The sequence below is a fragment of the Punica granatum genome, chromosome 4 (assembly GCF_007655135.1).
Source record: "Punica granatum isolate Tunisia-2019 chromosome 4, ASM765513v2, whole genome shotgun sequence".
In the NCBI taxonomy this organism is placed as follows: Eukaryota; Viridiplantae; Streptophyta; class Magnoliopsida; order Myrtales; family Lythraceae; genus Punica; species Punica granatum.
In genome coordinates, this window is record NC_045130.1 from 16116665 (window position 1) to 16131349 (window position 14685).

The 14685-nt window shown below is 42.9% G+C and overlaps 2 protein-coding genes across 3 annotated transcripts; both read left to right on the top strand.

The window, feature by feature from the left end:
- The first annotated feature begins 1911 nt into the window (after positions 1–1911).
- Positions 1912–7839, top strand: LOC116206058 (coatomer subunit alpha-2). Of its 2 annotated transcripts, none has more exons than XM_031538798.1 (4): positions 1912–2197; positions 2502–2848; positions 3551–4045; positions 4310–7839. In XM_031538798.1, exons 2-4 carry the CDS (start codon positions 2641–2643, stop codon positions 7261–7263), a joined length of 3657 nt encoding a protein of 1218 aa, XP_031394658.1. In that variant the 5' UTR covers positions 1912–2197; positions 2502–2640; the 3' UTR covers positions 7264–7839. The 2 variants fall into 2 exon arrangements, with proteins under 2 accessions (XP_031394658.1, XP_031394657.1); XM_031538797.1 differs by having other exon boundaries at positions 1913–2197; positions 2615–2848.
- A 903-nt stretch (positions 7840–8742) lies between these two features.
- LOC116205748 (DNA replication licensing factor MCM4) lies at positions 8743–14500 on the top strand. The gene is made up of 18 exons (XM_031538398.1): positions 8743–8865; positions 8937–9572; positions 9938–10066; positions 10147–10228; positions 10592–10724; positions 10817–10888; positions 10970–11062; positions 11153–11266; positions 11372–11584; positions 11673–11771; positions 12241–12401; positions 12595–12691; positions 12865–13026; positions 13264–13344; positions 13459–13537; positions 13629–13765; positions 13879–13932; positions 14121–14500. The coding sequence occupies exons 1-18, from the start codon at positions 8829–8831 to the stop codon at positions 14193–14195; spliced, it is 2454 nt and encodes an 817-aa protein (XP_031394258.1). The 5' UTR covers positions 8743–8828; the 3' UTR covers positions 14196–14500.
- The last annotated feature ends 185 nt before the right edge of the window (positions 14501–14685 follow it).

Here is a 14685-nt window from a genome sequence, read left to right on the forward strand (position 1 = left end):
CATAAAAATGTTCACATGGCATTTTTGAAATACAATGTTATTTTTTATTTAAAAAATAAAACAATTAAAATTAATATTAAAACATAAAAGGAAACTCGTGAATCTATTCGAGAAAGAGAGGTTGAGCCCTAGGTACTGGGGTAATTCCGATCTACATCGGAAACCTCAAAACTCAAATTTGCAAATTAAAGGATGAGAAAATCTAGGAAAAAAATAGAGGCAATTGTGACTTGATACTAGCCATTATCACAACTTGGGAGATTGATCGCGACAAACTAAGTTGGATCATAAAAATTGTTTTAAAAAAAAGCAGTATAATATAAGCCGGACACATTTGCGACATGTTATTTGCATGATTTTAATTTAAATATGCGTCAACGTTATGTCATCGATACATAAGCGACCCTTCAATAATTTTTATTGCACTTTACATGTGACTCATTGAATTTGTGACGCTATTTAAAAATTTATAATTCTTGCCTTTAATATTAAAAGTGCTAATTTTTTATCTTTAATATTAAGAACTAGAAAAAAATTAGCATTTCACTATGGATGATAATTTGTCGTTTCATTATAGAATTTGCTTATAATGTAATGATTTCATTTCATTACAAATTTTTTAAATTTAATAATAGCCCATAATTTTTTTATTTTCAGAAACATGCCCCAGCCCCCTCTCTCCTCTCCATCACCGCACTGTTCATCTTCCTCCTTTCCATCACCGCATTGTTAATCTTCCTCCCACTCCCTAGAGGTTCCTCTGCTCGAATGCAGCAGATGTCTCCGGTGACACTGCTCCGCTACGCTCCCTCTCTCCCTCTCAATTTCCTTCTCCGTCTCGCTTTTTTTTTTGCAGCCGCCGAATCTGCCATTGCTCGCCAGGGTTTCCTCGCACACTCCAGACCGATGCCTCCAAGGACGATTTCCTCTACCAAGTCTCCACCCTCGAGCACTTCCTCAGGGGTCCCTTTGGGATTAGGGTTCGGGAGTCCTCGACAGCCACCGTCCGAGTCGCCGTCCCCAAGGTCGTCCCTCCGCGTCCCCGTCCTCCCCCTCCCCAGCCCGCCGCTGTTGTGGATGCCTTTGCTGGGGCTTCTGCTGCTCCCGCCGCTCCTGATGGAGCCGACGATGCTTCAATTGAAGCAACAAGGCTTCAAACCGTGCCCATGACCCATCTGTTGTGGATGGATCGAGAGTGGACGGCCTTGGGGAAGACGAAGAACAGCAGAGAGAGGGAGTTGAGTGGGGAGAGCGAGAGAGAGGTGGGGCTGTTTTTGAAAACAAATAAAAAAATTATGGGTCAATTTTTAATTTATAAAAATTTGAAATCAAATCATATCGTATTTCACTCCATTACTAAAACGCCACCTAAGATTTTCATTAGAAAAATGACAGGACACTAAACATACTCGTATGCTCAATTGGCAATTTTCCTACCAAATTTATAATAGCATAATAAAAATTGCAAATGATAAGATATCGAAAACTAAAGAGTTAATTGGCACCGTGTAAACTTTCGAGCACTCGTCGCGTTCAATCATGGAAATTATTATTGTTGGGTGTTGGTTTAGTAAATACGCAAAATTTCAGGTGCAGAGTGGCCAAAACATGAAATTTCAGACTTCAATGTGCAATTTGCCCAATCTTCAAGTTATGTCCAAGATTTCGATCTCGCGGAAAGGAAGAAGGAAAATGTATTCAAATTGCCCAGATGACACCACTGAGACGATCCCAACCGTCCGTTCCACATCCAACGGCCACCGTTGCCACTTACACGCGGAGTAAAATGCTATTGACTTTTTTTTAATAAGCAAATCAATCCCGACGGGACGAGGCAACAACGACGGGGGCCCAAATGTCCATTTTGCCCCCCGGGAATCACAGTATTCCCTTCTTCATGTCCTCTCTCCTCCCAAAAAACTAACAGGCCACTCTCTCTCTATAACGAGGCTCTCTAGATCTAAAGAGAGAACTGATAACCCCCGGCTCTCTCCTCCCCCCGGCTCTCTCTCTCTCTCTCTCTCTCTCTCTAGCTCGCTCACAGTGCTGGATCTCTCTCCATCTCTCTCTCTCTCTCTGTCTCGTGTAGTTTCCCCGTTCGACGAGCTGCTGGACGAGCAGGCATCCCGTGGTGGCGGGGATTGTAGATGCCGCAGTGAATCGTGCTTGATCTCGCCGCGTACTGATCAGATCTGAGGTAAGGTCTCCGCGCTCGTGTGCGAATCCGAGCTTCGAATTGAATGCTTGTTTATGCGCTGGATCGTATTTCGATTTCATGAGCTAGGTTTCTGTCGGTAGCGGATGCTTCTTACTCGACTGTGTGCGCTTGAGGTTTAATTAGGTGGTAGGTGATGAAGCTCCACTGATCCGCCGGATGTGTTTGATTCCGGATTTGAGGAATTTGATTATGTGAAATTGCGGCTCCTTGATCTAATCGGAATTTCAAAGTGTATCGAGGAGAGCTCTGTTGAGCGTGTTTTTTCATTTCTCTGCATTTACAGAAGTGGACAGTGGCGCTTGATCTTTTGGGATTTGTTTTGGATCGGTGTGATATTCTGTGGATTTGATGCTGGCAATTGGGAAGTGATTTTGGATTCAATTGGCTCGATTGCAGTTGTAGAGTGCCAGTGATTGGGGAAAATGCTGACGAAGTTCGAGACGAAAAGTAACAGAGTTAAGGGACTGAGTTTCCACAGTAAAAGGCCATGGATCCTCGCATCTCTCCACAGTGGTGTGATCCAGCTGTGGGATTACCGGATGGGCACACTGATCGATAGGTTCGATGAGCACGATGGGCCTGTCCGTGGTGTACATTTCCACAAATCTCAGCCACTTTTTGTCTCAGGAGGTACTTGTTTTTGCTCTCTTATATGTATGTAACCTTGTCTGAGAAGTCTTTCTGGAAATTCTCAGCTCTTTGTATTTTGTTTGATGCAATGCAAGGATGCAAAATTTAAGCTAAATGTTATTTTCTCCTGTCTGGAAGTGTGAGCTGGTTGTTGGCTGGTAAGATGAATCTATTGATGACAAAATGAGCACGACATGCGCTTAGTTATGGACTATAGATGGAAAACTATCAAGATTCCAACCTGTAAAGTAATGTGATTTTCTGTCCTTGGATCAAGGAGATCAAATAATACCTGTGGATGGTGAGGCTTTTACATTGTCTGAGGCTTTTTTTTTGCATCTTAGGAAGAGTTTTTTATCCCAATCATTTTCTGCAAATGTTTGCGAAAATGGTTGGCTGGACGATTTTCTGGTTCAAATGAAGTCAGTTGACCTAAATTATGATGAATTGGACTTGCCAAATTCTTATTTTCCGGATTTTTTTTCCGTCCAAGGTTCATTTTTATTTAGTTAGATCTGTGGGAGTTTACTGTGGCGAGACTTTGCATTTTTCAGCTCATGCATGACTTTCAGTGGAATAGAAATATCCATTTGTAGACTGTGCTTCTCTTCTGATTATATGTTGAACTCTGTTTACAGTATATGATGCTCTTTAGCAAGTCGTCTGTGATCCACAGATCACTGAACCTTCTTGCCTTTGCAGGAGATGATTACAAGATCAAAGTATGGAACTATAAAACATGCAGGTGTCTGTTCACCCTTCTGGGACACCTTGATTATATCCGTACCGTGCAATTCCACCACGAGCACCCATGGATTGTCAGTGCGAGTGATGATCAGACTATCCGTATATGGAACTGGCAGTCTCGTACGTGCATATCTGTCTTGACAGGTCACAATCACTATGTTATGTGTGCCTCATTTCACCCGAAAGAGGATCTTGTTGTGTCGGCATCCCTTGATCAAACTGTTCGTGTCTGGGATATTAGTGCCTTGAAGAAGAAGACAGCATCTCCTGGTGATGATATGTTACGTTTGAGTCAGATGAATACAGATCTTTTTGGCGGTGTCGATGCTGTTGTCAAGTATGTATTGGAAGGTCATGACCGTGGTGTAAACTGGGCTGCGTTTCACCCTACCCTTCCCCTGATTGTCTCTGGGGCAGATGACCGCCAAGTGAAATTGTGGCGCATGAACGGTAATTCTTTATCACACTTTGTTTTCTTTGACCAATATAGAAAGTTAAAACCTGATTTATTTCTAAATATCATAATGTTGCTACTCCATGGAAGGTGGATTATGGTGTTGACTTTCATAATAGGAATTCTATAATATGACACGTTTATTTTCTGTTCAGCATATTTTCTGTTCATGCTGAGTTACATATCTATGGAGCATAATATCTGAAACTTTTTGCAGTTTTTCTCATTTGCTAATGCTCTCAATTCCACTTTTCCTCCAGATACCAAGGCTTGGGAGGTAGACACTCTTAGAGGGCACATGAATAACGTTTCATGTGTCATGTTTCATGCTAAGCAAGACATAATTGTGTCCAATTCAGAGGACAAGAGTATCCGTGTGTGGGATGCAACAAAGAGAACTGGAATTCAAACCTTCCGCAGAGAGCATGACCGTTTCTGGATCCTTGCTGCACACCCAGAGATGAATCTTTTGGCAGCTGGTCATGACAGTGGCATGATAGTCTTCAAGCTGGAGAGAGAGAGACCTGCCTTTGCAGTCAGTGGCGATGCTTTGTTTTACACAAAAGATCGATTCTTGCGATTCTATGAATTTTCCAGTCAGAAAGACACGCAGGTTATTCCAATCAGACGCCCTGGATCTACTAGCCTCAATCAAAGCCCAAGGACTCTCTCTTATAGTCCAACAGAAAATGCGGTTCTTATTTGCTCTGATCTGGATGGAGGCTCTTATGAGCTTTATGTCATACCTAAAGATAGCATTGGTCGGGGAGACAGCGTTCCGGATGCAAAGAGAGGTAGTGGAGGGTCTGCTGTTTTTGTCGCTCGGAATAGGTTCGCTGTGCTTGACAGAAGTAGCAACCAGGTGTTGGTCAAGAATCTAAAAAATGAGATAGTGAAGAAGGGTCTGCTTCCTTTTCCTGCAGATGCTATATTCTATGCTGGAACTGGTAACTTGCTATGCAGGTCTGAGGACAGGGTTTACATATTTGATCTGCAGCAGAGGCTGGTTCTGGGTGATCTACAGACTCCGTTTGTCAAGTATATTGTGTGGTCAAATGACATGGAGAGTGTTGCCCTGCTCAGCAAACATGCAATCATTATTGCCAGCAAGAAGCTTGTCCACCAATGTACTCTTCATGAGACGATCCGTGTAAAAAGTGGAGCCTGGGATGAAAATGGTGTTTTCATTTACACCACATTGAACCACATCAAGTACTGCCTACCTAACGGTGACAGTGGAATAATCAGAACCCTTGACGTGCCTATATACATCACGAAGGTTTCAGGAAATTCCATCTTCTGCCTGGATCGTGATGGAAAGAACAGGGTCATAATCATTGATGCAACTGAATACATGTTCAAGTTGTCTCTGCTGAAGAAAAGATATGATCATGTCATGAGTATGATAAGGAACTCGCAGCTTTGTGGGCAGGCTATGATTGCATATTTGCAGCAAAAGGGTTTCCCTGAAGTTGCTCTTCACTTTGTGAAGGATGAGAGGACAAGGTTCAATTTGGCTCTGGAGAGTGGGAATATTCAAATTGCAGTCGCTTCAGCCAAGGAGATTGATGAGAAGGATCATTGGTATAGATTGGGTGTTGAGGCTCTCCGCCAAGGCAATGCAGGAATCGTGGAGTATGCTTACCAGAGGACCAAGAACTTTGAGAGGCTGTCCTTCCTTTATCTCATCACAGGGAACATGGACAAGTTGACCAAGATGCTTAAAATTGCAGAAGTCAAGAACGATGTTATGGGTCAATTTCACAATGCTCTCTATTTGGGCGATGTTCGTGAGCGCGTCAAGATCTTGGAGAATGCAGGCCACTTGCCCCTTGCTTATATAACTGCTTCTGTACACGGGCTCGAAGATGTTGTTGAAAGGCTAGCAGGTGAGCTGGGAGAGAATGTCCCATCTTTGCCGGAGGGTAAGCAACCTTCTCTCCTGGTTCCCCCGAGCCCAGTCATGTGTGGTGGTGACTGGCCCTTGTTGAGAGTCATGAGAGGCATATTTGAGGGTGGGCTGGATACTGCTGGAAAGGGTGTGGAAGAAGAAGAGGAGGGTGCTGAAGGTGACTGGGGTGAGGAGTTGGACATGGTTGATGTCAATGGAATCGAGAATGGAGACGTGACAGCTATTCTCGAGGACGGAGAAGTTGGTGAAGAAGAAAACGAGGAGGAAGGGGGTTGGGACCTTGAGGATCTGGAGCTTCCCCCTGAGGTTGAGACTCCTAGGGCTTCCACCAATGCTCGCTCCGCTGTCTTTGTCGCCCCTACTCCTGGAATGCCTGTCAGCCAGATTTGGATCCAGAAATCATCTCTTGCTGGCGAGCATGCAGCTGCTGGCAACTTTGATACTGCGATGAGGTTACTGAGCCGCCAACTTGGGATACAAAACTTTGCTCCTCTGAGGTCCTTGTTTCTTGATCTCCACACTGGTAGCCACAGCTACTTAAGAGCTTTCTCCTCGGCTCCTGTGCTGTCACTTGCTGTGGAACGTGGCTGGAGCGAGTCTAATAGTCCTAACGTGAGGGGGCCCCCAGCCCTTGTCTGCAACTTCTCTCAGCTGGAAGAGAAGCTCAGAGCTGGTTATCGCGCCACAACTGCGGGGAAGTTCTCTGAGGCCCTTCGCCTCTTCACCAGCATCCTCCAAACAATCCCCTTGATTGTGGTGGAATCAAGGAGGGAAGTGGACGAAGTTAAGGAGCTGATCATTATAGTCAAGGAGTATGTCTTGGGCCTTCAGATGGAGCTGAAGAGGAGGGAGATGAAGGATAACCCAGTTCGACAGCAGGAGCTCGCTGCCTACTTCACCCACTTGAACCTCCAACTGGCCCATCAGAGGCTTGCATTGCTTAATGCCATGACTGTCTGCTTCAAGGCCAAGAACCTTGCCACTGCAGGTAACTTTGCTCGGAGGCTACTGGAATCGAATCCCGCTAACGAAAACCAGGCCAAGACAGCAAGGCAAGTCCTGCAGGCTTCAGAGAGGAACAACACGGACATCTCTGAGCTGAACTATGACTACAGGAACCCTTTTGTGGTCTGTGGAGCCACCTATGTGCCAATCTATCAGGGCCAGAAGTACACCACCTGTCCATACTGCAGCTCACGGTTCGTGCCAGCACAGGAAGGAAAGCTCTGCACTGTTTGTGATCTTGCTGTTGTTGGAGCAGATGCTTCAGGACTTCTCTGCTCTCCTTCACAGATCCGGTGATCTTTCTTATTGAAGCTACATGAGGAGACGATTTTTCAAATTTCAACCTGTCGACGAGTTTGCAACATGGGGCAAACAGCACTGTTAACTGTTGCTGCATTCGGATTAGCTAGCAAGTCGGAAGGTCAGGGATACTTTTCAAGGGTCGAGTTTTTACAATGATATTTGTTTGCATCTGCCAACTACTTTTACTTGGTCACTACACTCTCTCTCTCTCTCTCTCTATCTCTATCTTTCATTTTGTTTTTGTTTACCTAGTGATGATTATGATTATGATTTTCAATGTAATAATCAGACTTGTTTTGGATTTTTGTACTTTGCTAAATTCTTAGTTGTCTATAGGTAAAGAATAGTCTGAGGGCCCTTTGTTGTTGCCTAGATGATGGTCGTAAGCTGGGCAGAACTTGCATGATTATGCAAATTTGACGGACTTGCCATTGATGGCTGGTTTGCGTTGCTTAATTGAATCCTTTGATGATGAGTTGGGTCCTTTTTCCCCTGCCGGTTGTTGGCATTTGCAGGCCAACATCCTCTGCTAGTTCAAATAATTAAAAATTTTCTGCTTTTATGTCTTTAGCTGTGAAATGATCCTGGCTGGGCTAGATTTTTCGAACATTCTTGTTGAATAATAATGTTGTTCTTTCCATGAGATGTCTATACTGCTCCTTGCACGAGGATTTCTTGGGAGCCTGAAGATAGTATACGTTGTAAAATTGAGTTATTGGAACCAGAAACATTATGAAAGTAACGTTAGGCACATCTCTGTATGAGTTAGTTGCCCATCAGTTAAATCAAGCTTTGGTCTCGACGATTTGTCCCTTTCCACATCTCTCTGTGAAGGACAATGCTTATCCCAATCCGAAGCTCCTGCCAATGCATGTCGCAGCCTTACTACATGACCGTAGGTTGCTTTACTAGCTGCTTAAAGGATCCTGTGGAGGCTTAGACCTATTACCGAGTATTTATCACAATTAGGCTCTGGCTTTTCTTTATAAAGTTCTATGTATTTCTCAAATCTTTAGTCCCTCATTTCACGCAAGCTGGTAACTTAAACACGGTTTTAAGAGACCTAATTCTCTCTGTCGAACCAAAAATTGCGTACGAGGAAAGGGTGGGAAAGTGGTGAAGAGAAAATATCACTGTAATTCTACTTTAATGGTTATTTATCAGAAATATTTAATATAGGGTGTTTTGGAAAAGTGAATGTTACAAACTATACTCTTTTTCCAATAAAGTGATAACAGATAGATTCGATTCAATATGGTCTAATAGATATAATTAGAAAATGTTGTGAATACTTCGAGATAAACATACCTAAGAGACTGTTTTAAGAGATCAATACATATTAACCACCAATGGACGCATAGGCCCAATATTAGGCCCATTACTCGAGCCCAATGTGAGGCCCATGAACGAAGAAAAGCCCAGTATCAATCTGGCGCCAATCCTCCATCCTTTTCCCGCCAAAAGCACACAGTATACTCTCCTCAACCCGCTTCCTTCTCCCTTTGCCGCATTTCCTCTCTCTCCCCCGATCTCCACTCCGTCAGTCTCCTCCTTCTTCAATGGCGTCCGACTCTTCTCCCCACAACTTCCACAATGGTAACTCTCTCTCTCTCTCTCTCTCTCTCTCTCTCAATTGGCCTAATTTCATGGTATCAATTCCTTCTCAGGTGCTTCGTCTCCCGACGAGTCGCTCTCCAGCCCAATTGCCAACACTCTCTCCTCCCCTGGGGACCGCCGCCGCCGACGCCGTCGCCAGTCGTCCACTCCCTCGGCCTCGGCTTTTGCCACTCCGCCTCACAACCAGTCGCGCCACGCCACTTCCTCGGAGGCCTCCCCAACGCCCTCCCGCTCCCACCGTCGTGCTGCGGCTACCCCCTCCTCCACGGACGGCGACGCGCCAGCGTCATCGGAGTACGGCGGCGATGATGCTGCTGAGCAGATGTTCGTGTGGGGCACCAACATCAGCGTCCAGGACGTCAACGCTGCGATTCTTAGGTTTCTTAAGAATTTCAGGGAGCAGCCCACAGAGCCCGATTCCATTGAAGAAGGGAAGTATATGAAGGAGTTGGACAGGGTCTTGGAGATGGTGAGGGAGTGGATTGATGTCGATGCGATGGATATCTTTAGCTATGATCCGGACCTGTACAATAAGATGGTTCGGTATCCGCTTGAGGTTCTGGCGATCTTCGAGATTGTTCTGATGGATATAGCTAGCAGCAGGGACCCATACTTTGAGAAGCATATACAAGCGAGAGTTTTTAATCTCAAAACCTCTACTTCAATGAGGAATCTTAACCCCTCAGGTTAGTACTTCATTCATAGTTCGAGAGACAAAATTTGTTGATGTGTTTCTGCTTGGTATAATGTAATGAGTCGGTTAACAACAGGAGCCTGCTTATTGAACGTTGCTATGGCAATCTTCTTGTTTCGTCGTGTTTCAGGTGCTCTTACTCAGAATAGTTCTGAAATGGGAGTCCGTGTATAGTCAATGCATGGATATAACCATTTTCAGAATTTGAATTGAGAATGTAGAGCTAGATGAACTAGTTCAATTGAGGACAGCTTTTGCAATGATGTTAGACGTTTTATTTCTGATATGGAATTGCAACAAAGTTTATTCCTCATTACATGCTATTGTTGGGACTAATCAAAACTTGTGAATGGCTAGATATCGAGAAGATGGTGTCGTTGAAAGGAATGATCATCCGGTGTAGTCCAATAATTCCTGAGATAAGGGAAGCTGTCTTCAGATGTCTAGTCTGTGGATTTTATTCTGATCCAGTTCGCGTGGAAAGAGGTAACTGCCTTATGAGTGACACTGATTTTTCAGTTTAAATGTTATTCTTGTTCAGTTATTCATTATCTATTGTTTGACAGGAAAAATTCTCGAACCGACTAGATGTTTGAAGGATGAGTGTGCTGCCAAGAATTCCATGAGTCTTGTTCATAATAGATGCAGGTAACATATCACTTTAACTCAATCTTATTTAGGTGGTATGGAGAATTTTCAAATGCAGTGGCCGCCCTGTTTTGGTTGGAAGTGCCTGCGAAGTTATCTGACTTCATTTGGGACATGAAAATTTGGATTTTGGAGTCCAATTTATACATCTTGATTGGACAAACGTGTTATGTTTGAGAGTGCTCATGAACAAGCCACTTAGTTCAAAGTGACTCCTAATCACAATTCCTGACCCCGAACAACCTGCGCTGCATTGATGTATGTTAAGTCCACAAAGTGTTGAAGCTTTTGCTATTTATGTTAGTTTCTAGTAGCCAACTATTATTCTGTTTATGAGAATACCCTGTTCTTTTGTTGAACCAGCTTTGCAGATAAGCAGATTGTGAGGCTCCAGGAGACACCAGATGAAATCCCTGAAGGAGGAACACCACATACAGTCAGCTTGCTAATGCATGACAAGTTGGTAGATGCTGGAAAACCTGGTGATAGAGTTGAGGTTAGTGAATGTCATGAAGACATAATTTGTAGCCATCTATTCGGCCTTTTCTTCTTTAATCTCACTCATGAATCGTGCTTTCCTTTTTATAGGTTACTGGTATTTACAGGGCAATGAGTGTCAGAGTTTCACCAATACACAGAACTGTAAAATCGTTATTTAAGGCAAGTTCCTTCTCATCACTCCTTTTCACCAATAACGACATCATGGCGAAAATCTAATAGCATATATTTAATTCAATGCAGACTTACATTGATTGTCTCCATATTAAGAAGACCAACAATTCAAGAATGCTGGCCAATTCAATAGAAGAAGATGCTCCTTTTGATGAGCATATGGTATATCCTCATGTTATTTCTTTTATAGCCAAGGAGTTTTTCCATTTCCTTAAAACCCCTCTTTTGTCTACTTGGTTGTTTATGTTGCAGGTGGAGCAGTTGAAAAAGCTATCTGAACAACCAGATATATATGACAGATTAACAAGATCCATGGCACCTAACATCTGGGAGCTGGAAGATGTGAAGAAAGGACTCCTTTGCCAGGTACTGCAGTAGGAGTAATCCCTTCTTGTGTTCAAGATATTTCTAGGTAAAGCAGTATCCTTATATTTTGTGCAAATGCTGATGAATTAGTATTCTGTCTCTTAGCTTTTTGGAGGAAATGCGTTGACGTTACCATCTGGTGCTAGCTTCCGTGGAGACATCAACATTCTTCTTGTTGGTGATCCTGGAACTAGCAAATCACAACTGCTACAGTACATACACAAGCTATCTCCTCGTGGCATTTACACCAGTGGGAAGGGAAGCTCTGCTGTTGGTTTAACTGCTTATGTTAGCAAAGATCCTGAAACAGGGGAAACGGTAGGTTCTTACATCTTTAATTTTGTGCTGCATTTATTGGAATCATGTCTACAACGAGCAGATTCTGACTTGCAGCAATCGTTCACAGGTTCTTGAAAGTGGAGCCTTAGTGTTGAGTGACAAAGGTATCTGTTGTATAGACGAGTTTGATAAAATGTCAGACAGTGCGAGGAGCATGTTGCATGAGGTCAGCTAACTTATCTTTTGATACTAAATTGCGCATGATACCGCTGTAAACAGCAACTAGAGATTTGATGTTGCTTTATAGTACTCTTTTTTCACATAAATACAAACTAAATCGGGATAAAATAACTCCTGAGATTATGCTTCTTAATTGAAATTACCTTTTGTTATAACATTCCTTTGTTTCACCTTTAAAACACAGGACAAGTATCAATTAGGAACTATAGAGTGCAATATTCTCTGGAAGTTTGTTTACTGTGTGAAATTATGAAGTTTTGATTGGTTGATATCAGTAAAGTTCATGATAACAAATGCAGTATAATGCTATGCGCCTGATTGTAGAAAAAACTTGGCCAAAAGAAAATATTAAAAAAGCCATTTATATAAAGCATTTGAAACCTCTAATTACTATTATTCTTTGTAAGTACACCGTCGTGGCAAAATTCCTTTAAAATGCATTGGTACTCTTCCAGGTGATGGAGCAGCAAACTGTTTCCATAGCGAAGGCAGGAATCATTGCAACCCTTAATGCTAGGACTTCAGTATTGGCTTGTGCAAATCCAAGCGGTTCCCGATATAATCCACGCTTATCTGTGATCGACAATATTCACCTTCCTCCTACCTTATTATCCAGGTAATGCAATGGTCTCCTTTTTAACAAAAGCAGCATATCAAAGTAATGCAAGCAACAAGAAGTTCCAAACGGACACTACAGGGCAGGGCATATGTTCCTACGCCTTAATAAAATGTTTTGGAGTATTCTTGTACTTTTAGAAGCTTTAGAAATTTACGGGCCACATATGCTTCTTGATTTATTGCTTTCTCAGGTTTGATTTGATCTACTTAATTCTCGATAAGCCCAATGAGCAGACTGATAGGCGTCTTGCCAAGCATATCGTTGCGCTGCATTTTGAGAATCCTGAGGTGAGGTATCTTTTGAAGTTGTGCAATTCTTCCCCCACACCAACCCCCTCCCCCTTCGCCCCCACCCCCCCCCCCCCCCCCCCCCCCCCCCCCCCCCCCCTCTCCCTCTTTTTATGGAGTTAATTAATGGTAATATCTTTGCAAATGAATTAATTTTATTTGTCCACCTGCAGAGCGCCCAGCAGGATGTGCTGGACCTTCATACTTTGACTTCATACGTGAGCTATGCCCGGAAAAATATTCATCCAAAGATATCTGATGAAGCTGCTGAAGAGTTGACTCGGGGATACGTCGAAATGAGACGGAGAGGAAACTTCCCTGGCAGCAGTAAGAAGGTAGACATGCTTCCTATTTCTCACATAATAATTTCTCTTTCGACAGCATATATAGAGTCTGAATTCGGAGAATGTGGTTTTGAAGTTCCAAAAAGACAGGTTTAAAGATAGATTTCCTTTTGATTCATTATTTGTCAGATATCATTTTTGTATTGCATAAGTTAACCTCCCTCATTGGTAGCGTTGGAAATTAACTCGAAGTCTGATGGCTCATGATGCTTCTCTCTTTATGAACAGGTGATAACAGCAACTCCTAGGCAAATTGAAAGTGTGATACGTCTTAGTGAAGCTCTTGCTCGGATTCGGTTCTCAGAATGGGTTAGTAAATGCTAGAATTGTTGCCAATGAACTGTTTTCCCACCAGTCTTCCAGATATTGTAATTACAACAAAACGTCGTGATCGCATTATGAGATGGGCATATGATGCTGCAGGTTGAAAAGCATGATGTAATGGAAGCATTTAGGCTTCTGGAAGTTGCAATGCAACAGTCCGCCACAGACCACTCGACTGGTAATTCTCTACTTGTCTTACTTCGATTCTATTTTTGCTGAATGTGTGCACCAAAACTGACAGGATACTATGATAATCTATTTTTTTTAAGGGACCATTGACATGGATCTCATTACGACTGGGGTTTCGGCGAGCGAAAGGATGAGAAGGGACATGATTGCATCAGCAACCCGTGCCATAATAATGGAGAAGATGCAACTGGGCGGGCCCTCTATGCGCTTGATGGAGGTAGGTTTATCCACTTGTTCTTCGGTCACCCTTCTTTACCCATGTTACACTCTAGCTAATAATCCTAGTGTAAACAGTAGATGAACTCTAACATGGTATGATTGGTCTTGTAGTTGTTGGATGAGCTTAAAAAGCAGAGTCCAGTGGGTGAAGTTCACCTTACTGATGTAAGTAAACCATCTTTTCTTCCAAGGGGCATTACCTTTCTCGGTTTCCAGTTCTCTTATTTCGGTAAAATTCTTTGGTCTCCATTCACGTTGGTTGTAACTTAGCTGAATTAAGAGCTCAAAATGCATATTCGTGTTCATTTGATTTGGATGTACTAATTTTATTGGCAAATAAATCTTTGATTCAGCTGAGGAATGCCGTCGCCACTCTTGCTACTGAGGGATTTGTGTCAGTCCATGGAGACAGCATAAAGAGGACATGATCATATAGTGCAAGATAAGTGACGGAGCAGTTGAGCAGTAATATTCGAGGAACTCAGCAATCCCACTGGTGAAACATTACTGGTGTCATTTTGGGTTAATTTAGGTTGTTCGTATGTAGAGTTATTATAGTCCGGTAGAGCGCCAGTATAGTTGTAATTTATAACGTATGCCCCTATCAGTGGCTTGCAGGAAGAAAGTTCTAGTGCGAGAAGGAAGATATGCTCAGTTAAATCTTTTATCAATGTTCATTACGTTAAAAGCTTCTGACAATGTTATGCTCAACTCGGAGTTAGTTTTAGCTCGAGAGGCTTTTTGTTCACCGCGAGACAAACTAAACACGCATGATTATACAGCTAACTTACTACTTCGGTGCATAAAATTACATGCAGTGTTACTCCAGTTTCCTCCCAATTCTCCATCTTCATGTATGAGCCAAATTATTGGTCACTTCACTTCCCTCCGAAAGTTCTTTGATCAAATGTTGAAAGC